The following is a 23,421-nucleotide window of genomic DNA, read 5'->3' as shown; positions in this document are numbered from 1 at the left end:
ACGTAAACCTTTATTTTTAAATTATAACTCAACCATCCAAAATAATAATAATAATAATAATAATAATAATAATAAAGAGAATAATTATAACTGCCCATGAAAAAGACGTTCGAACGACGAGTTATAAGAAATAAAAGCAAGGACATACTACAAATCCACCAGATACTCCACTAGTTTCTATTTATGTGATTAGTTATACGTGAACATCACTTCTGGAACCTTAGTAGGATCTATTTAAGAAAGTAAACGATTGTTACGTACACGGATTCAAGGTTTCATGAAACACATGGAATCATAAAATCTTTATAAATAGCACCCTATATTTTTAACTTTATTATAATTAAAATTATTTCTTTTGAATATTTATAAATAAAACTTCCTATTTGTTAAAAGAAATACTGAGCAATACCTGAGTTATTTAATTTAACAATCACCAATCGGAATAGAATAAAAAGTAGAACTATTTCACCCATGTCAAATAATATTTTTATATTTTCTAAAAAATTACCCTCATCCCACACCTACAAATATGATTTTTGAGTTTAAACAATAGTTTTGAATTCTTTGTGAGACTCGAGGTTTGGATGGATGTGATTTTAGCATTTTTTTAAATTTGATCCTATTTTATTAGAAATTAATATATTTTTTCTTTAAATCAAACATTAGGCTATATAATATGGCTTACTAATTTTAAGAAATAGATGGTTGTATATATAAACAACAAAATGAATGAGGATTCTCTTTGTAATATTAGTTAAAATGTAGGGTTTATTTTTTATCTTCTCAAAAAAATTAATAGAAGTATAGGATTTATTTAAGTCATATTTATGGTTATAAGTCTGCCGTCAATGTGGGACCCGAATCCAACCACCTTGCCACGTTCTGGCCAACTAAGTTACCTGGAGGGCCAAAAGGTCAAGTGGTCAGTGGCCTCCTAACCATGGAAAAGAAGGCAGAGCCTGGTAATGGTTGGTGTCACCATTAGAGAGACCCACCAAACAAATAATGAGCAAGTCTGTCTTTGGTCAGCAAATACTTGAGAGTAGAGAAATTAAGGGGAGAAAAGAAACATTTATTTTTGACGTGTTTATGAATCACCCTCTTAATTTTATATTTAGCTAAACCTGAGAAGAGTTGAGACGATATACGTTGACCCGAGATATTCTCAGTATATTGTAGTCAAAAAGTAAATTTCAGAGTATTCATCCTACACGGAGAAATAGATGCGCAGATTGGTTAAAAGGTGAGAAGACTTTCCACCAGAAGGATAAAATACCAGCATAGTCCAGCAGAGAGTGAAAGGAGCTCACACTAATGTAAGGCCTGATTATTTCTTTGTAAAAGATTTCAAACACAATTCAAATAGCTGCATCACTAAAATACTTACAAGTAGCAGGCATCCAGTTTGAACCCCAAGAATAGCTGTAAGATATCTCCTCCCCCTCCCCCCAACCCCAAACCCCAAGAGAAAAGAAAAAAGAAACATAACAGAAAAGGAAGAAAGGAAGACTGAGCAGCACTTCCTTCTCTCTTTCTACGAAGATAACTAAAGAATCTTACAGAGAAGCAAGATGCTAAATTGCAACCCGTCAATCCCCCATCTTTGCTATTAACTTAGGACAGAAACAGTAGGTTTTTTCCCCCGCTAGAACGTTTATGCACTCCCAGCTTTAATTGCTCCCATGTTTTCTTCGCCTTCGACACACTTTGGCCTCCATACCGTCCGTGCCTTGACGATATCTGGCCCAGCCTCTAAGCGCAGCAGATGCTCACAGTGAATGGCAGATTCTAGCAAACCAACAGCAGAGTCGCTGGACACGGTAGTAAGGGACTGCAGCACACTGTCCCGTCGGCACTCTCTCCTGTAATCCAGTGTCATGCTAGCCAGCTCATGTTTCTCCAGGATAGAGATTGGAGCACTCTGAGTACAAAAACAGGGATGGAAAGATCATTTAGTGTTTCGTAGCAACAGAAGCTTCAGCCAGATAATACCAGAAATAGACTTGTGAACCATATGTACCATTCTAAATAAAACAAAAAGAGTGTTCCTTATCTTACATAAATCAGACAGTAAATATATGATAGATTTGAAGATGTTGCATAGCTGTCAGAGATAGTCAAATAAACAAGAAAAGAAGCAAAAGTGGCAACTGCAAGTATATTCTGTGGGCCTGGAACCATGTGCGAGTGCCATTGTTTGGTACCCACATATAATCAGAATAGGCTGGAGATGTGCTCGGCTGTACATCATTCAGTGTTTCCAATAAGTGCAACTCTGTTAAAGGTAGCCCAAACAAATCCAAGAGAGACAAGATGTAAAATATGATTACCTAGGTATATAACATGCTTCAATCAAGATTGTTTATCAGTCAAAATAGAAGACTTTATAACCAACTAAGAAGCTATCATATTGTAATGATAGAAAAGAATAGAAGAACTAATTTAGGAATGACAGAAAATTTTAACAGATGAGTTTTGGAACAGCAGATAATAAATCAGCCAGCTAAAAATCAGATAAAGAGAGGTTCATTGCGAGAAAGAAAAAGAATGTCAATTGTCTTGTGTAGAAGACCAACAAAAGACAAACAGATGCTACACAAAGACATGGAAATATCTAGGCAAAGAAAGTGAACTTGGCTATTTAAATAGCATGCCAGAAAACTAGATAAATACAAGAAAATTGGCAAGCTGAACAAGCAAAAATACCTCAAGAATCCATCCGATATATTTAACATTATTCACATGCTGATTAATATCCAGGTCACCCCAGCGAGGCTGCATTGCACATAATAATAAGTCGCAGAAATTCAGTCAATAATAAAGTGGAAATTGAAAATGTAGGACGCTTTGTCTCATACTTACAGTTAAACCCTCTCGTACATAGTTTGCAGCAGTCTTCTTGTCAAGCTTTGGCAACCCTCTGCTGTCTTTGTCAACTATAGCAGTACGCTCAATAAAGTATGGCTCTATCTCAGCTCTAACTTCATCTGGTACTCTTGCAAGCTTCCTAGTCAGCTTGTCCATCATGACCCACAAACTGCATTTGGAAGCCAAAACAACAAATTACATAAATGAAGAGGACAAATAGAAGCTCGCAAGCAGCAAAGACAAGCATCAAATCCTACAAACGCTACGCTGACATGGAAACATGATATCCTTGCAAGAAGAATAGATACCAACCTCGTAGCCCTTAAGATTGTTTGGTCAGTGTTGCAATCACGAACATGCCAATCTCGACGCATCCCGTTTTTCCCATAAGCACCAACCCATGTATCCACTTCAACAATATCACCCCTGAAAGAACAGATGAATAACTATCCTGAATAAAAAAGTTGAATGATAGAGCTGTGACATAAACAGATTTCCATCAGTTAAGACAAAGAAAAGTGTAATTTCTTCCAGCCATAACAATGAATTATAATACAGCTACAAGGTATCTCAAGTTTAATGTCTTAATACTCTAGTTGAGAACTGCATTACAAGACCAAGCCAAGAGTCTTCAGTTCAGCAAATGGCTGAATTAAGAACTTCAAAGGTTTCAGACAACTTGAATGATGACAGATTCAAAAAGCATACTGACTAGCATTGCTTTGCAACTTCTTCTCAGGGAGATATCTAGCAAGCACCCCAGAATATGCCATCTCATTTATGCACATTATTGACCATCTATGTAGTAGTAACAAAGGGAGCAACCAATTGAAGGATATAGTTACAGTGGAATAGATGGCTCCAACTAGCATATTCAAACAAATTCCGTGTTGAAGAATTTGTTGGGCCAAAAATATATTTACTCCAACCCTTGGACTAAAATGAGAGTACCTAGACTGCAGAACAAAAATATATTTCATGTTTTACTATGTCATAAGTCTCAGATGACTCAAAACATCTCTACACAAATTATCCTGGTCAACTAGAAAAATTAACAGGTCGACAGATCAAAATAAATATTAAAAAAAAGAGAAAACAATATGCTACCAAAAGCTAAACCACTTCAGCAAGCCAAACAAATTTCTGATTGACTAATTGACACTTCCATAACCATCTGTTCCTATTTGTAATCAAGTGCTAAAAAAAGACTTGATAATGCCAGAAACATCATCAATGAAACGGGGTTGCAGACTTTTTGTCAAGAAATGCCAGAAACATTAAACATGCACACAAAAACACACATCTGCGTAAAATGTTTGAACCTTGTAAAATATATGGTCTCAATTAATAATCAATATGTTGGAACACAACAAAGCACAAATAAGCACAAAGATATAGTCTCAATTTTCATTAATATTGATCAACTACGTTTCGAGGAGAAGAAAATTTTCAGGACTATACCAGGATGGATAGTGGTCAACTAGAACCTGTATTTTACTGACAACCCAGATCAAATTTCTTTTACTCATCTCCGGCGTAGAACCGAAGCCATCTCCCAAGAGTCCAGCACACCTCACATGATTAAGCGCCGTTTCCTGCACAGATAAGATAAGTTAAGTTCTTAGGATCCATGATAACTTTGATCACACCGAGAAGCTACTTTCTGCAAACCTGCAAATGATTCATCAGAGTCTCAATAGATGCCGTGCGGTCAGCACCAATCTCATAGGACCTAATAGAAAAGTTCTGCCTAAAGACAAGCCCATCTTGAACGAGCTTCCCAAAACCGAATGCATCAGCAAGCATGTCGGGTCGCTTTGGTTTCCAATCCAGCAGCGTCCACTGCTTCTCCGCTGCCAAGAAGATGGTGGTGATAGCTGCGAGGAGCATGCTCCAATCAGGAAGTTGATTGTAGAATGTCCTCGGGGCCGAGGAAGGTGCTTCTTCCTCACCGTCAGCTTTCCTGCTGTTGATCTTGGGAACAGCTTGTGCCTGTGCCTTCACCTGCATGGCCGCCAAAGAGTGGTTGGGTTTGGCAACAATACTGCGGACACTCAGGCTCTCAGGGCCCTCGCCAATGGTGTTCTTAGAGGAGGATGGGACGGGGAAGAAGGCAGAGGCAGCGATGGAAGCAGCCATGTTTGCAATACGAAGTAATCAACTTGAGCTATAGATCAGATATCCCAGGCTAAACAACACAGAAAGAAGAAAAAAGAAACAATTTGTCAGAAAAAAAAAAGGTGTTCGGAGATTTCTAGGGGATTTGGAAAGCAGAGGTTAATCAAACACCGCCAGATCTCAGAGACTCATCAACACATTAAATAGAACAATTGAGCTGCCCAACTTTCATACTTCAGAATGTTTACAGTGATGGAATAGTAAGAGGCACAGTATATGAGGTAAAATGGTCAAAATTGATCTTTTTAATAGAAAGAAATATTAAACGAGTGGACGCCAGATTACCATACTTATGAATATATAGCAGAATAAGGAAGGTTTTAATCCAAAATTTATTTAAAATTGCTGTGAACAGATCACGTTGTAAAAAGTAGGATCAAGACTGTAACATTTCTATTAATTGAGCAAAAGTAACCGAGATAAATATTTTACCAAATAAGTGAATAACAGAGAATCCAGCTGGCGAGCTCTCTGATTCAAGAAAAACAACAAGAATAGCATCGGCTCAGAACAAAAACAAAAGAGACAACGCACCAGAGGCGCGAATCTCTCCACCATAAATGCTCAAAAATTAAAACTAAAAATTCAAACCAAAAGCTCGTATACGATACAAACTCAAGCCCGAACAACCCTAGATCCGTTCAGGAACAAAAGCTAACGCACGGTTATCCAAATGTAACAACAAAAAAACGCGGTCAAACCTAAAAAACGAGGAACGAAAGAGTAGATCGTCGTCAACCTTCGCCCGAGGGAGTGAAGAAATGATGAGAGATTACGACGCCTTTCAAGACGAACCCTAGCTCACTGCGTAGCCCCCCTCTCTAGGGTTTCGATTCGCTATCACTTCGCTCGTTTCCTTCCTCCTTCCTAGAGAGAGAGAGAGAGAGAGAGAGAGAGAGAGAGAGAGAGGGAGGGAGAGAGGGAGACGGCGACGGCGAGGGAGAGGGGGAGAGAGAGAGAGAGAGAGGAGAGCACGAAATGAGGAGAAAATGAAGGTTTTCGTTTCGATTCCAAGCGACGAAGAGAGCGGTTATCTCAAGGGTGGTACTTATACCGCTCCTCCTCTCTCTTCACGAGCTTCAAATGTCTAAAACACCCTTCAACAGTGGGGACAACGACGAGCTTCCAGTCGGCGTGAAGGAGTGAAAACAATATTCGCGTCAAAATTTATGACCGACGTCGCTGACCGTCTAATATCTGGAGGTCAATTGAGTATTAGCACGAGGGCTTTTTGGGAATTCAACTGTCACTAGTCTTATCGTGGTTAGTCTACTGGCGGCGACCCCTTGGGTGGGCCAACGACCCAGCCCAATTGTTACACATGCCACTGTTTATGCTGCTTAATTTTCTATTCTTTTTATTTCTCTCATGCATTAAAGCTTGACACTAATTATCTTTGTGATATATATATATATAAATATACATTAGTCAATTAGAAACGAGGAATTTAAGCGTGGTTGACAAGTTGGCACGTCTCTTTGTGGGTGAAAGTGTTTGTGGCTACTTTTTGTTATTAATCTCTTTGATGAAGGAAATTAGAATTGCTAATCTAAAAGCATGACTAGTAGTAGATCTCCTGCAAAAGTCGTTGGATATAATTTTAGCCACACATCCCAATTGGTCAACAAGGAGGCTTCCTCAGGACTTGCTAGATTCCTTAGAGTAGAGTCCTTAAAGTTAAAGAAATCATATCTGACGTATAGAAGAAATTAATGAGGTTAGAATTAAGCAAGGGGTGGTAGCATACTTCTGGCTCGGGATATTTTATTGACTAAATTATGGGAAGGAAAGAAGACTTAGTCTTCATAGATTAGTAGATTATATGGTGTTATCATACTGCACTTGTCTTAATCTTGTCCCTTTCACATCTCTCTCTGTCTCTTATTTTTGAGAAAATTAATTAGCTAAGCATCAATTAATGCTTTTTGAGAATATTTAAAACCCTGGGAGGTTCAACCTCCTTGTCAAAGACAATCTCTCTTCACCTGTGCTAATAAATTTTGTTAATGACATTGAGTTATTTGTTCGTGTCTTTATTACTACTAATTGATACTATTTTTCTGTACATGTTCTAATGTTATATTACATAAATATTAGACATTTTGAAAAGATTATGCACACGTTCTCTTCCTCCTCCTTTGTTACTAAGATTTTAAATGTGATAGATACAGCTAAACCTTAATTATAAGATATATCAGTTAATACTAAGAGATAAATTCAATTTAAGTTTGATCTCTATCTTCATGTGTTACCAAATTATTTAGTTTAAATTAATATTTTAACTAACAACAGATAGATATAGGTAATTAAAAAATAATAATCTAGGAGATAGATTCAATTAAAAGTTCCTCTAGTTAACTATAAAAAAAAGATATAAATACCCCTATTTTTTTAGTTTCATACATGCAAGTGTCAATTTAAGATGAGTATATATATATATATGCAAAGAAAATAAAGAAGCTCTTTTTTATTTGAATTATAATTTAGAAATAAATAATAACCGATTGAACTGATTAATTACTGATTAATTATACCATTAAACATATATTAATCCTTCGATATCCACCCCACTCTATGAATGCTATCTTTAAGAATATTAGTCATCAAAGAAGGTCTAAATATTGTTGGCAGTTTGTACACAGAAGGAGAGAAAGAAAGAAGAGGCTGCCGCATTAATGCATACCTGTACTAATGTAGACGCATAACAGATTCATAGCTAGAGCTCTTTTATATATATATATATATACGTGTGACTTTAAATTAATTTGATGTTGGCATATGTGAGTAGCAATATATAGCTCTCAAATTAATTAAGTTTCATCTAATTATATAAGGTAGGTTTGAGATAACGTACGTATTTAATGGAATGCATCACCGACCAATTAAACGTATTTTTGGTGAAAATGATCAATGGAGCAATTATAGTTTCCTACGTACGTGTATGGATGCTCGATATCATGCATGCAAATTACGTGGGCAATAGCTAAACACGATGCATTTTTGTACTACTAAGTTTTGGTTTAAGAGCTCAAGATGTTTGTTAGATAGTAATTAATATTAGACAGTTAAATGGAGCTTTCGTGCACTTTTAATTTGTTGAGCATTAAATTCCTACTGCTTTGATCAGAAATACCGAGAAGCATATATATACATATATATAGAGATATATATATATATATAGTTACTTTGTTACAGTTAGGGATTATCTGCATACATAAATGCATTCTGGTTTAATAATTAAATGGACACACAGGAACTCAACTCCAAACCATCAATGGAGTCTATGCGGTTGGAGAGGATTCAAACTTTTTTGCTCAAAAGTTAAGTGTTGCTCCATAGTTTTCATCCAACCACTTTAAAGAGATTTGAAATTAATTCTTTGCATGAAACTTTTCGGTGAGTTATTGTGCAACTCTCTAACATTTAGTATTTTGGGTCTAATTTCTAACAGCTAATTCGGTTATCCCTGCACCATTAGTTCTGTAGAATAAATTCTAATATAAAGGCGAGATTGGGTTATAATTAACGCTTTAATTTCAAGATACTTCATTAATATGTGATTAATGATGGCACTACGGTCTATGGTAGATCGAGTCTTAGCATTGACTCTAATTTACTGAGATAATAATTAATTGGTCAAATGAGGTCTGCATCATCTAGGTCAAATGGATCGATCAAATGCGACATCTTTAATTGGTCAATTAAGATCTATCGTTTTGATTAAACAAGCAATAACCCTTTTTTTTTTTCAAGAAACGCAAGAGACAGGAGATGCAATTCATTCTAATTAGATGTTTATAAAACTATAGTATAAAGAAAAGAGGGAGATAGTTTGAATAAACTCGTGCTATTTAGCGAAAACAACAGTAGTATTATATCAAGTCTAACGGGCACACAAAAATAAAATAAAAATACTTTCTAAATCATTATGCCGACACAAAAGCTTCGACTACCAACTACCGTCACGATCACATCCTATCCAAGTTAGCCAACAAGCAAACCTAAGTAGAAGGAGAAAATATGGCATAAAATAGGGTTGCAAGATAAGCAAGAGAACTTAGTCCACATTCGCTAATTAATTATCATTAATTATTTGTCCCCATTAGGGTGTCTTCTTATATTTCTTGAGTAGCTTCTCTCGCTCTCTCTCTGTCTGTCTCGAGCAATACAGTCTCAGTACGTACCCTAGCTTTCTTGCAGACCATGAGAATGGTAGGTAAAAGTTGTTCAAACCACCAGCATCCTTGATAGAGATGTGTTTGAATATGGATGAAAGCTTGCATGTTGCTGTTTCTTTTTTAATTCTTTTTTTTTTTTTTTGTTGCGTGGAAAATTATGAATAAACGCCTTTCAAATTCCAGCAATGACTTATAAATAAAGCATTCCATTTGCTAAAAATCACCTAGTAATGCTTGGAGTTAATTTATATGTTAATTTATATCTATTTCAAATAATATTTTCTTTTAGTTTCTAAATTATCATTATCTCACTCTTTATTGTGACCTTAATTTGTGATTAAATACTGTTCTACTATATTTGTTCTATATATTAAGTTAACTTGATGGTCAAAAGGCAAAGTGCTGCTTGGTATTCTGCAGATAGAAAGAGAGAGGGCTTTATATATAGATAGATAGATAGATAGATAGATAGATAGATATTCTACTGCTTCTAGTATAACTGGGCTAATCCATACTCGGCCCGAATAACGAACATGGGCTTTATTTTATTCTTCTGTGGGCCTAATCAATGGTTTATAGTATATAAGCGGGCCAATATTCTACGACTATTGTGAAGAGAAATAGAGGGTTCGTTGTTCGATTCGCAAATAATGAAAAATTACCACTTTACCAGTCTGATAACGTGCGGGGCACGTGCCGTGGGGGGTCGATTCGGATAACCCTCGATTTATCGAGAAGGCTTACCCTTCTCATGACGTGCGGGGCACGTGCCGTGGGGGTCGATTTGGATAACCCTCGATTTATCTATCGAGAAGACCTAATGCGGCGTCATTCATCTCTCCCTCGCCGTCGTCGTTCTTGAGTCCTCTCTTTCGAGGTAATCTTTCGATCCGGGTCTTCTCTTTTTCGTATTTTTTTTCGTTTTCAACTTTTCTTTTGGGGGTTTCCTTTGCGATGGTGCGGTTCATGTTTAGATTAAGATTAGGGATCTCGGATGGGTTTTGCTAGTGAAAGAATTGTTTTTGATCGATTTTTAGGGTTAATATCGGCATGTGGGTGGAGATTTGGGCTCTGCTGGAATGAGATTTAGGGCTTTTTTATTGTAAGAGTGATCGCAGTTCGTTGTATATCTTAAAAGAGCTTATCTTGAGAAAATTTGGGATTTTGGGTCGTTGTGATATGGGATGATCATAGAGTTGGTTCTGATCGATTTAGGGTTTAAGATACAGAGAATGGCTTGTGTGGGGAAACTCCGGATTTTAGGGCTTCTCAATAGCATATTAGGATCTGGTAAATATTGGGTAGAGAAAGGATGTTGTATCGCTACTGGTTCTGATCGATCCCATATCTTATGTGGGAAAGTGGTGCTTCTCTCTTTGTGTTGTTTTTGCAATTCTTTATGGGTGTATATTGTTTTCTTTGCATAGTATGGGATTTAAGAACTTACATCATGAGTTATGTTTTCAATGCAGGAATCTGGTCTAATTGAGCATTTACTTGCTCAGTTTCACATTACTTTTGGTCTTTGGTTGGCCAATCTTAGGTCCTTAGTACTACAAAGTGATAAACTTAACCAAATGGAATTGTCAAAGCAGGGCCAATTTTCAGTATCGACTAGTATGGGATCACAACATTTGACCTCATCAGATAATAAATCTGCACATGTTGAATTACTACCAGTGTTTCATTCTGGCATGCCTGTTAATTGGATACCACAGCAGTTGTCAGCCGCAGAGAAACATCTGGCACAAAGTAGGGTAGAAGCTTCTAATCCTCTTAATAATAGGCCATATCATTCATTATCTATGAATCAAAGATCAGTTCAGATGGAAACATCCCGTTTTGGAACTCCTTTTCCTGTTATTTTAGGTACACAACAGTGGTTATCTCCGAACAGAGTGCCTTTACGGCCTGACCAGTTTCTCAATATCCAAACTTCTATGCCGTTAATTCTTGGCTCACAGCCCTCACCATCAACAAACAAGAGACCGCTGCAAACGGAAGCATCACCGAAGTCTCAAGTAGTGAAAGTTGGGGTACAGAAGTCTTCAAATAAACGGCCAGCACTAGTGGAGCTACCACCAAAGGTTAAAGCTGAGTCATTTGAACCTGTGAGGTCAAAACTCAGAGAATCTCTAGCTGCTGCTTTATCTGTAGTTTCTGACGAGCAGAACAAGAAGCAATTCACAGAAAAGAATTCTCTTACAGAGCTTGCAAGCACAGACAGTCAGGGAGACATGGCCTCTCCACATGATACATCGGGATCCACATCCACAAATGCTTGTGGAACCTCTTTTGGACCTTTGCCTTCGAATGAGCCTGTTCAAAAATGTAATGATGATCAAAACTTGGCTATTGAAGTATGGCCCAAGGAGAAAATGGACAAAGATTTAAACCCATGGAACAGTGACATGCAAGGGTTTCAATCAAATCGTGTTTTTTTGGACAATGAAGTACCAAGTGATAGTATGGTTGTGGCAGATGAACTTTTGCAAGGTCATGGACTTATTTGGGCTTCTGATCTTGATGCTGGGGCTGTTGATGGTACTGAAGAACAAGACTCGAAAAGACTAAAGACAGCACATGAGGGAGTAATTGGAAAAATGGAAATTACGGCTGAAAGTTTGGCATTTAGAATTGAAGCAGAACTCTTTAAGCTATTTGGTGGAGTCAATAAGAAATACAAGGAGAAGGGTAGGTCTCTATTATTTAATCTAAAAGATCCGAATAACCCAGAGTTGAGTGAACGAGTGTTATCTGGTGACATTGCACCAGAACGTCTCTGCATGATGACTGCCGAGGAACTTGCTTCTAAGGAACTTTCTGAGTGGCGTTTGGCGAAAGCTGAAGAGTTTGCACAGATGGTTGTACTACCAGATTCAGATGTTGATATTAGACGCATGGTGAGAAAGACACATAAAGGGGAATTTCAAGTTGAAGTAGAACAATCTGATGATGTATCAATGGAGGTTGAACTTGGGGCAAATGTTCTCTCTCGAATTCCACCAAAAGCTAATGAAGAAATTCAAATCAAATCAAAAACCAATGATAAATTAAATCCTACAAAAATTGGTAAACATAAGGCATCTGAAGGCATGGTACAAGCTAAGAAGGCTGACTCAGGCAACAACAACTTGTCAAGCAACTCGGAAGGACTTCTGAATGAGAAAGCTGATCTTATGCAGGAGCTCATGGTAGATGAATTGAAGGACACTGAGAATCTTCCTCCAATACTTTCCCTTGATGAGTTCATGGAGGCCCTTGATTCTGAACCACCATTTGAGAATTTGTCAGCGGATACCTTGCAAGATCTCCCAACTTCTGGTGGGGAAGATTTAAGCACATTGGAATCAGAAAATTGTCCAGCAGCAGACTGCTCAGGATCTGTTAAGCTTCATGCATCACATGACACTGAATCCAAGTTAGACTCCTTACAAGATGGCTCTGTCTCCAAATTAAATTCCTCACTGGATGGCTTGGAAACTAGGTCTGCTCATTCAGAAATGAATGCAAAAGATCACACCATCACATCTGTTCCTGGTAAAGTTAATGTTGAGAAAACAAAGACTGATAATGATTTGAAATCTGATTATGTTAATGTACAACCGGACACCTCTTTTGCCAAAGTTGCTTTAAAGAGTGAGAGCATATGGGAAGGCGTAATACAGTTTAATGTATCGTCTCTAGCAAATGTCGCTGGTGTTTTCAGAAGGTTTGTTTTCTCATGTATTTTATTATGTTCTTGCATATCAGTCTGCACGTCCTTTAGTTTTCTTTATACTTTCATTGCTACTCTCTCACATCCCAATTATATAATTGATATTTAAAATTCTCTTATTTATCTCACAAACCTTTGGTTGGTCAGCGAAGTGTGGAGCACAGTTCTGTGGTGCTTTGACTTGGGTACCAAAGTTGTGAAAAAACCCCTAGTATGTGGACAGTCGTGTGGCCACATAATGCCTATACAATATGTGGGTGCATATAGGGGCTAGTAATAAGAAGTATGAAAAATAACTTATATATAATTTACCTAGTTAGTATTGAATATTTTAGCATAGTAAGTTAATAAATAGGTAAAATTTGCAAAGTAACATACAGAGAATCATCTTCATAATATTCTATCCACTAAGAATGCTATTTTTTTTTCTCATAATTACTCAACAAATATTTTCAAGTATGATAAGTTGCACCAACAAAATTAATCAAAAAAAAAAAGCTATGAAGCGCAATAGATTTCTCAATATTACAACATACCGCTTTTATATACATATGAGAGCGCATAATTATTGGCAGTCAATATGTGAGCACATATGTATATGCAGTCTGTATACGTGGTCCATATTCAAGCATATATGTACATGCAGTCTGGATATGTGGTCAATACTTGAGCACATATGTATATGCAGTCCGTATATGTGGTCAATATTTGAGCCATATGTACATGCAATTCGTATATGTGGTCAATGTTCGAGCACATTTGTGTCTGTGGTTTGTATATGCAGTTGGACTGCATAATGCATATATGGCACGGTCGACCACTTGACCTGTCGTCAGCTTCTATGGCTGCATATGTGGTTTATGCATCCACTTTTCAAAACAATGATCATCAACCACCCGTGCGGCTGCATTTGCGGTCTGTGAGGACACTTTTTTAAACAATGGCCCGTGGGCCTTCATTGTATTTTGTTTTTCTTTCTTTCGTTATATTAGTATATCACATTCACCTTTTTTGGTCCATTGCTCCATTACATGTGCTTGCTTTTCAGTAGGCTTTATTTATCGTACAAACACATGCAGTTGTAAAGCTCCTTACATAATTCAAAGGGATTAGTATGGAGGGATATCGTGCTTATTGAATGAGAAGGTTATTCATGCATATCCTATGTATAGTTACTTTATATTGATAGATAACTGGAGATTAAATATGATTTCTGGGTATTGGAAAAGCAAAAAAGTAAGGCTACTAATGGATCTTTTTTACTTTTTCATTTTTTTTTAAAATTCGGTTGATTTGTTTGTTCCCATTGCTTTCTATTATGAATTTATGATCCGCCATATTTCGTTGTATCTTGGGAGGGCAGATATATCTAAGCTTACGTTTTCTTCTTTGCAGCGGGGAGAAGCCATCTACAAAGGAATGGCCTAGCTTCCTTGAGATCAAGGGAAGAGTAAGGTTTGATGCTTTTGAGAAGTTCCTTCAAGAGCTTCCTCTATCTCGAAGCCGTGCAGTCATGGTACTTTCATCTTCCTTTTTTCTCATTATCTGCTACATGTAAGCTCAGCTTCATGCATTTAGCAGTCTGATTATCACCAAAAATGGACAACTTGAAAATATAGTAGCACCTAATGAGCTTAGTATAACCCCTGTTCTAGATATTCTGATCAACATTTTCCTTGTCTGAAATAAAAGGGGAGCATCAGATTTAAAACATGAAGGCTTTTGCTCGATTGGAGAGCACACATGCCTTTAATATGAGACCAACTTGATACCAAAATAGTGGAGTTAGATGTGAGTTGTATGTGCCATGGTATGAAGCATGCAGACTAGGTAAAAGTATAGGACCACCATATGATACAGATACCATGATGCTTTAAATTTTAAAAGAGAAGCATCATTTGATCCACAGTATGCAGTGAGTAGATACTAGGAGTTCTCCAGTCATGTTCCTTTCAATATGCAATTATGAAAAACTTAAGAGAAGCACTTGACATGTATTTGTGGAAGTATCCAGTGAGGGGTGCCGCTAGACCATCGGAATATTTGTGCGTCATACTTTATATGATATTCTTTTGCATATGGGACCCATTTATCATTTTTTACAGTTATTGGTTAACTGAGTTTATTCTAGTTGCTGTGTAAATATCATTGGTTGGGTGAAAATGTAGACATGTAGTTGGTATGTAGTTTAATTGCTACTTGCATCGTGTAGTTGGTATGTAGTTTAACTGCTACTTGCATCATGGTATGGACTCGCAAATATTATTCCTTATGTTGCGACATATTAACTGCTTCATGGGCACATGGACCAGCAGCAATGTCTTATTTGTAAGACTTCTATTTACAAAGATATATCTTGACAGAGTTATGCAGTATCTTGTTTGTTGACTCATCCTATTGCAGGTGTGAATAAGGTCTCCTAGATTTTCGTGGCACTGTTCCACTATTGGTGAAAATTTTGCATTAACTAGGAGAAAATTAAGGGAAGGATGGTGATATGTATAGAGAGCTCAAAGAGGGTTTCTTTGCACTGAGCTTGATATAAGCGAGACTAGAGAAGCTAAATCAGTTATTTGATTTTCTTTTTTTTTTCCCCCAAGGGAATGTGGATGTATATGGGATCTAATAATCCTGTACCATAGGAGTAGACATGTTTAGAATCATGATAGTGTTTATCGATGATTGATATTTGTGAATTTTCTTTTGTCACATGTATACATAAATGAGTGAAATGGAACTTATTGGAAACATAGAAACTGTTCATTATTTTCGCTATGAATGCAATTATAAAACTGAGCTTAAAGCTAATCCATCATCATAGGTTATCTGTACTATCTTGATTTTTAGATATATAAGAATACTAGACTAATTTCTCCGTCTATTACCCAAGTGCTCAAAGAAGAAATCTGGAGGAATGTTATATCTACCATAATGATCAAACTTTGCATATGATAATGGATAGGAAAACAAACAATCTATATATCTCTAGTGATGTTTATAGGCATTTGTTTGTCATGACATCTTGCACTTCGTGAGGAGTGAATGACACAGAATAGTTTCAACAGTTTAGATTCAGATGTATTTAACTTATTTAAGGTAAATAATAGAATATAGCTGGAGTTTGAAGTACCGTCAACTCTTTTTGTAGACAAATTCTGAAGGGAGGATGTTATATGTAGGTACTTCTCCTTGTTTTCAATGGAATTGTGGAGCTAACCACATTCTTCTGCTGCATTTTTATCCTGTTCCTTTATTTAGATTCAGTTACAAGAATCTTTTCCAGCCACATAGAAACAATAACAATCTATACAATATATTGCTATTGCTTTTTGGCTTTTATATTCTTTTGTGTGTATATTTACCCAAAACTTTGCTGTCATTGTATTAATACTTGCTATCTACTTGCAGATTGCTCAGTTTTGCTGGAAGGAGGGTTCTCTGGAGAGTGGCCGTGTGAACCTGTCTGAGGTTGTACTTCTCTTCACCATTTTTGTACTTCTCTTCACCGGCTAACTTTTAAAGTTCAAATTGTAGGTCCTCATTTTTGTAACCTTTCTCTTTTCCCATTCTGCAGACAATTGATTCGTATGCTGTGGATCAGAGAGTTGGACTTGCTGAACCTGCCCCGGGAATGGAGATATACTTCTGTCCTCCCCATGCGAAGACTCTGGAAATGCTTGGTAGGCTTCTCTCCGACGAGCAGTCAAAGACTCTTCGTTCAACTGTGAATGCTCTAATCGGCGTGGTTGTATGGAGAAGACCTCATGTAAATGTATCTCCTAGGTTGTCCTCCCACCACAAGCAAACTAGCACCAAGAAACAGTCTAGTTTGCGGAAACAACAAACAATCAACTCTAACTCAACCATTACATCTTCCATGTCTCATCACCCTCCAGGCCCTAAATCCTATAACCCTAATCCCACACCTGAGAATGATGCAATTGATGATGTACCTCCGGGCTTTGGCCCTTCTCATCCTAAGGATGAAGATGATCTACCTGAGTTTGATTTTGCTAACACCTCAAAGAGTTCAGTTTCCCTTGCTTCTCATGGAGGCAATCCTCATGGTTTGCCGTCGGCTCGTCCGATGGATCAAATAAGGGAATTGATACACAAGTATGGGCAGGGAGGGAACTCTAAAAGACCAACTATGGAAGCCCAGCCAAGGGGTAACGATGAAGATGACGATATTCCAGAATGGAATCCTTTTCAAGATAAACAGCAAAAGGCACAATTACCACCACAACCGCTACTGCCAGTATCACAATTGCATAGTTATCAGCAGTATCCATCTCAGCCTATGCCTATGCCTGTTCCACTTCAGCATTCCTTTCAACCTCAAATGGTTGTACCGAGTGGCCCCTTTAATGTTCACCCTGGTTGGCAGCCTAATCAATGGTCAATTAGCTCGACCCAACCTTCTCAATTTGGTGGGCAGCCTAATGGTGGGCAAGTCCCTGGCTTTCCAAATGTAGGAGCCATGCAAAGTGGGATGGGATGGAGACCGGATCTTCCTGGGAGCAGGGGATTTTAGTGCGTTGTATTGTCGAAGTTTCCATTTTGGAGACGTTTTGTCTGCCCATCTTGTAAATTTTGATTATGATCGGTACTCATTGTAAAGGTTGTAGCAAAAAGTCTACTCTTATCTGCCTCTTTCTTCTCAAGTTTTCGTCATTCGGAGGCCACCATCCGTTGGATGTTTCCGTAATGAATTTTATCCATAACTAAAGACCCAGTATGAACTCGATGAACGCTAAATATGGTGCTTTTCAGATGTCACATGTTGCTTTCGTGAAGTTATATTCCTAGACTAATATTTTGCATCAAATATATATATATATATACCTGACGTTTCTTACACAGGTAGAGAGTAATCCATGTCAACAAGTGAGAAACATGTGGAAGCATGATATCGTGTGCCAGGTAAATTAAGTTCCAGTCGACCACACCATACACGGAAATAGCCTTTCTTAAAGAAGACGATGTAATCTCAAAAAATAAAAAAATAAAAAACTTCTAGTTTGGAAGGAAAGGAAGCACTATGCTGCTGAATCTTATCCAACATCTCTTGTGATCGAGCAGTTGGATGCATAGAAAAAAAAAATGCTACTGTACTGAACTGGATTTGATTTTGATCTGCAAACAAGAGGTAAATATTGTCAGTCCACTAGATAATGCATCAACAACGTTAAAATTCTGTGACTCCACTTCATATTTAGAAAATGAAACATTAACCAGCTGGACAAATAACGAGCGTAACAGTAATCAGAGATAAGAATGGAATTTCTTCTGAAGAAGTAAGAGATCGGCGTCTCTGTTGCAACACACAAGCAAGAACCTTCAGTTGCAGTCGAGGATACTAATCGCAAAATTTACAGCATCTTACTGTGTTTACGTGCTTTTGATGCAAATAGGAATGGAGTCTAACATATGGGGCATAAATATCTCCACAGCACAAGCATTCCCCACACTAGCATAACATATCACAATTTTGTAACCAAAAAATCCACAGGGATTTAGCTAACTTGACCTTTTGAATAAATAATATTTTTGCTAAACTTAAATAAATAATATTTTTGCTAAACTTTTACTTACCATTCACAATTTTCTGGTAGAAATCTACAAGCAAGATCTATTTCCTCTTCCGTCATTTCAATAGTCCGATCACTGTCATAACCTACATCTCGCATTTCTTCATATCCATCACATGTGTCGCTTTTTTGTTTCTTGCTCCTTTCAGTAGAATCATCTAGGTGGTCAAAGTATTGCTTATAAATATTCTTGCACTTGATAGCTAGTTCTGTTAGTTCTTCCTTTGACAATGATCCCTTTTGCATTCTCTCAAGTTCTACCAGCTCTTTGGCAACATGAGGGACAAATTTCCACCGTTCAGTCACTTGCCGGACATCCTAAAAGAAAAGGGATTGCAATAGTTGTGGATCTATATGACTATATAAGAATCTCAAAAGGGGAACAGACAAGGATTGGAATACAATAGAAACTAACAAGGATTGGAATATAATAAAAATAACAAGGACTGTTCATACGTGGCTTTGCTCAAGAGATTCTATGACGTCTTGCAGACAAGTCAGAATTCCTTCTGCAGCGATAGCCTTCAATTCGCTTGGATCTGGCTGTCAGTAAAGAAAGACAAACAAATTAGACAGTCACATAATAGATGATAATTTATATTCACTCATTAACAAAGAAAGCTATAGGCTTCAATTCATTCTTATGCCTATGAAGTACAATTAGAAGGTTCAAAACCAATCATCCTTTAAAGCGACATGACTTCTTCTCAAAATGGCAGTAGACAAGCATAAACAACAACCCATATATTTCGATTTTGAGCACAACTCCACTGACGTAAATCCAGTATATGAACTTATAGTCATACACCATGATGTAAACATCCATATTTGTAAGGAAGACAAAGTGAAGATGAAAGGAGTGTTCCTTGTAACGTTTTGGAAAGAATTATAGTCTCGCAGTTTTGAAAATGAACACATTTGAAACACACCTAAACACAAAGATAGTTGGAGTGAGATTTCCACATTAAAAGATGTTTTGATGGAAGCTCAGTAATACATAGCTCCAGTATAAAGCCAAAGAAAGGGTGCTGATTCCAAGAGGACATTTAAATGGTCGTGGTCCACATAACAACATATACTAGAAGAGCTTCCAATCCAATCGACTATAAAATCAAACAACCCAATTTATTAAATCATAAAGAGATAAAGTCAAACAATTTAGACACTTCATATTGGTAATATTAGCTCCTGACCTTTTCTTCTTGACTTTCAAGCCACGACATTGTTTGGATCAAATCATCTACTGCCCACTCTTTTATCTTTGAAGGAGAAAAAAGAACATCAGGAGTAGAGTATCCAACCTGTAGAGCATAAAAAACAGAAGACTTCAAGAAAAAAGTTCTCCAAGAAAGCATGAAATGAAAGAATTTAAGAATGCATGGATCAAACTATCTTCTCCCCTATTTTAAATAGTATCCAAACTCCTTTCCTAAACTAACTTCCACATTCGTCAGACTCATCAAAACACATCATCTATCTCTACCCATAAAAGAACTACTATTAACAACTTCTAAAGCACTAATGCAACAAGTTATAGTTCATACAAAGAAAAAGAAACAACTGCAGGACTGGTAATGCAAAACAAGTTGGAGTCCATCATTTATATGAACCTACATGCAAAATGAACTTCCACCAAGTTCTTATATCTACCAAACTCATTTGGACTTGAGCATATTTAAGAATATTTAGACTCTAGATAAATATTATATTGTAAATCAAAAGGACAACACTACACAAAAGTTTTGTTTGACCACTACAAATGTAAAAAATCATTAAAAATATTTCTATGCAGTATGCAAACTCTTTCCAGTGTTTAAAATGGTATTCCAAAAGAATTGGAACTTATAATTTCCTAAGTCTATCTTGCAAACAGCCTTACTAACCCTGGAGGCAGCAGAATGCATCACATTTGATCTTTTGATTTGCTTTTCAAGGCCTTTCGATGGTGAACTTTTCTGATCTGCAATTACTGTAAAAAAGAAACCATGACTTTGACAAAGATTTGACATTCGGAATTTACAGCAAACTTGTATTTGATGACAAAGTAGTAATAAATTAAAAATTCTGGTTATAAAATTGATGTTGTTTCACAATTTCATGCTAAAAGAATAATCTCAAAGACTGATGTGAGAAAGAGATCTTAAATAGAAGTAAAGCCATATTGAGATATTGAAGAACATTTTCAGCTAAAACTGAAAAATTGGAGATTTCCAACAGATGCACCCAATTATTAAAGATATTGCATACCATTGAGAAGTACAGAGTACAGACCAACTGAACTAAACAATATACATAAGCACAAACAAGTTTTATCAGTACAAACTCCCAAGTTACAAAAGAAGCAATATTAATCAATCACCTTGGTCCGTCTCGAGTTGCTTGCTGTTTTTTCGCCATGGTTTTCCAGCATGCATGAGGTAAGGCTCAATCTCAACGAGCTTTCTCTCGTTGTAACACTCCAATATCCACTCCTAAAATAAGAAATGTAGAGAGAATGAAATATATTTTCATGTCAAGAACATAAAGACAAATCCACAATAAACTAAGAAAAAGAAATCAAATTCTTAACACAGCTTACTTACCCTCTCTATACAAAACGTCAGAACTAATTGGAATTTTTTCTTAATAGGTAGAAAGAAGTGTTACTTAACATTAAGATTCTGTCTACTCATCACCCTAGCAGGAAATTTGTGCAAGTTGACAACAAAGAATGACCTGAGGCCAGATTCTGTTTACCTTGAACCAGTAACTGCATTAGTTCCAGCTATAGATTCTTATGTTATTATTTGAATCGAAGATTAAATACAGAGAACAACATAACCAATGTATAGCTGCATAGGCACAAGCAGCTGCACCTGTCGTGCAGACACAAGACAAGCGTTTGCCATGCCATTTAGACAGAGCTAGCTTGTCTGGTATAACCCAATTTCTCTAGATATAGGTTCTTTTATGCCAATTTTTATATAAAAGTAACAAATAAAGTGGTAGATGCATGTAAACTTTAAAAATGCAAAGTAGATATGCTGAAACATGTAATCTCATGAATCTATCTGCTGTTTTATTGCCACACATCAATTATGATGTTTTTTATCCCAATCTCAGCAAAAATTTACATCAACTCGACACACTTGTACAACAATGGATCTACAAGATCTAACCTCAATTCAGTTGCACCTATTTATACCTTTTCTTTTAGATAATTTTTCCATCCTAAATAAAAAATAAACTAATTCTTCCCAGTTTGACCAAAAATGGGAATTCTTAGGCTAACTACTCAAGAGCAAGTATATATAGTATCTAAATAGTAAACTAGAGAGGTAGGGCAAGGAAATCCTAACCTTTGAGACAATAGTTCCATTCTCAGATTTAACCTGTCTGAATTTAGGAGTGTTGGAGAATGCAGAAACAAGAAGAGTGCAATCTGAGGTCCAATCTTGTCGATATTCTGCTCCCATATCTAGAGCCTGTGAACGCAAGGAGCTTCTCTCAGGGTTGACAAACCCAGATAGAGCGAAAACAACACCATCCTGCCAATAATATACTAAAAGGTCATAGAGATTTAAAAAAAAAAACAAGAAGACATAGCTTTGATAAAGGGAGAAGAAAATAATGGACGGTGAAAGAAGTCCCTAACTTTGTGTTTTTAATTATTACCAACAGTTTTGAAAAGTGAATAGATCCACTTGAATCAGAATCATCAGCCCCTTGCTTTTTTGCCTTTCCAGAAGAATCAACCTGCTTCTTCCTGCCAGACTCCTTACCAATATCTTTAGAGCCCGTCCACAAAGGAAGGCTTCTCTTTCCTGACATAGCTCTTGATTCAGGCTTGGACAAGAACCTTATTGGAGAGTGCTCCAAATAAAAAATTGATGGTACATGGCCAACAAGGAATAGATAATCTTCTTAAATCACGAGTCCTTCTGTTATGCAGCATCTCTTTCAACTGTAGAAGACACTTTGTTGCACTCAATACATAACACGAATCAAGGAGAATTTGGCTTAATAAATATAAGACACAAGTCATAAATAAATAAAGACAGCGACATTTACACATAATATATCATATGCATGCATGTGTTCTATCGGCGAATACAGAGTGGACAGAGACAAGGTCTGTTGCCAGGACTGGAAGTGAAATTCTACCAGAAAAGAATCATGCTAGCGATTCACTTCCAACTTCTACACCACTAGATACACAAGATTAATTGTCAACCAATCAAAAAGAAAATGTGCCCTCTACTTTCAAGGTATTTTGACATAACAACTTAGAATAGCACCATTTAGCAACTGCAATCTAGCACACACTCGAAAAGAAAAACAAGGATGATACGGAACTTGGTCTATATTCTCACACATGAGAAATCTGGTATATGACAATAAGTCCATATATGTAAAAAATTCAAGCTTTTAAACTGATCTAGACCGTTATATGAATGCTAAATCCCTATTCCCCTGTGGTTGTGCTTCCCATCTTGGTCTAATAGCTTGCAATTAATACCAAAAATTGATAAATTATTATACGATCACAACGTTGGGCATCTAGAAACTCACCTCCACACCAGCCCATTTCCACCGATCATCGATAGAATGAAGCGAGAGAGAGGTGATGCAAATGAAGCGGATCGATTGCCCTACTTTGAGAAATTAGGGATTTGGAGTTCGGAACGAAAGAGTCGAGAGCACGATGCCATATTTACCGACTTGACCTCGGGACTTAAATGGCGCGTAATAAAGATTAGGAATATATGCCCCAAATGTTAATTAATCTAGCTCGAGCTTACTAATTTAACGGTTAATAAACTATTTCTTCACAGAAAGAAGAATGCGAACTAAAATTAAGATTAAGCTTTAAACTATATCAAGGATAATGTGTATTTAACACCAATTT

The 23,421-nt window shown here is 36.8% G+C and overlaps 3 protein-coding genes across 4 annotated transcripts; 1 reads left to right on the top strand and 2 right to left on the bottom strand.

Annotated features, from left to right (window-relative positions):
- Nucleotides 1-1,296: 1,296 nt before the first annotated feature.
- On the bottom strand, nucleotides 1,297-6,079 carry LOC140764715 (palmitoyl-acyl carrier protein thioesterase, chloroplastic-like). Of its 2 annotated transcripts, none has more exons than XM_073103431.1 (7): nucleotides 5,748-6,079; nucleotides 4,540-5,056; nucleotides 4,330-4,463; nucleotides 3,181-3,294; nucleotides 2,863-3,037; nucleotides 2,707-2,775; nucleotides 1,297-1,921 (listed from the first exon to the last, which is right to left on the bottom strand). In XM_073103431.1, exons 2-7 carry the CDS (start codon nucleotides 5,005-5,007, stop codon nucleotides 1,655-1,657), a joined length of 1,227 nt encoding a protein of 408 aa, XP_072959532.1. In that variant the 5' UTR covers nucleotides 5,008-5,056; nucleotides 5,748-6,079; the 3' UTR covers nucleotides 1,297-1,654. The 2 variants fall into 2 exon arrangements, with proteins under 2 accessions (XP_072959532.1, XP_072959530.1); XM_073103429.1 differs by having other exon boundaries at nucleotides 5,786-6,078.
- A 3,903-nt stretch (nucleotides 6,080-9,982) lies between these two features.
- On the top strand, nucleotides 9,983-17,606 carry LOC140765819 (uncharacterized). The gene is made up of 5 exons (XM_073105072.1): nucleotides 9,983-10,101; nucleotides 10,697-12,936; nucleotides 14,338-14,458; nucleotides 16,351-16,410; nucleotides 16,517-17,606. The coding sequence occupies exons 2-5, from the start codon at nucleotides 10,802-10,804 to the stop codon at nucleotides 17,474-17,476; spliced, it is 3,276 nt and encodes a 1,091-aa protein (XP_072961173.1). The 5' UTR covers nucleotides 9,983-10,101; nucleotides 10,697-10,801; the 3' UTR covers nucleotides 17,477-17,606.
- Nucleotides 17,607-17,898: 292 nt separating this feature from the next.
- On the bottom strand, nucleotides 17,899-23,255 carry LOC140765820 (DNA-repair protein XRCC1). The gene is made up of 9 exons (XM_073105074.1): nucleotides 23,085-23,255; nucleotides 22,188-22,476; nucleotides 21,872-22,060; nucleotides 20,893-21,004; nucleotides 20,417-20,502; nucleotides 19,727-19,834; nucleotides 18,990-19,076; nucleotides 18,538-18,851; nucleotides 17,899-18,078 (listed from the first exon to the last, which is right to left on the bottom strand). Coding segments are annotated over exons 2-9 (1,053 nt in total). The 5' UTR covers nucleotides 22,344-22,476; nucleotides 23,085-23,255; the 3' UTR covers nucleotides 17,899-18,077.
- Between the last annotated feature and the right edge of the window lie 166 nt (nucleotides 23,256-23,421).

This window comes from Typha angustifolia, chromosome 8, assembly GCF_048772165.1.
Source record: "Typha angustifolia cultivar Huaian chromosome 8, ASM4877216v1, whole genome shotgun sequence".
Taxonomy (NCBI): Eukaryota; Viridiplantae; Streptophyta; class Magnoliopsida; order Poales; family Typhaceae; genus Typha; species Typha angustifolia.
Note: the sequence above shows the minus strand (reverse complement) of the source record. Positions and strands in the feature narration are given on the sequence as shown.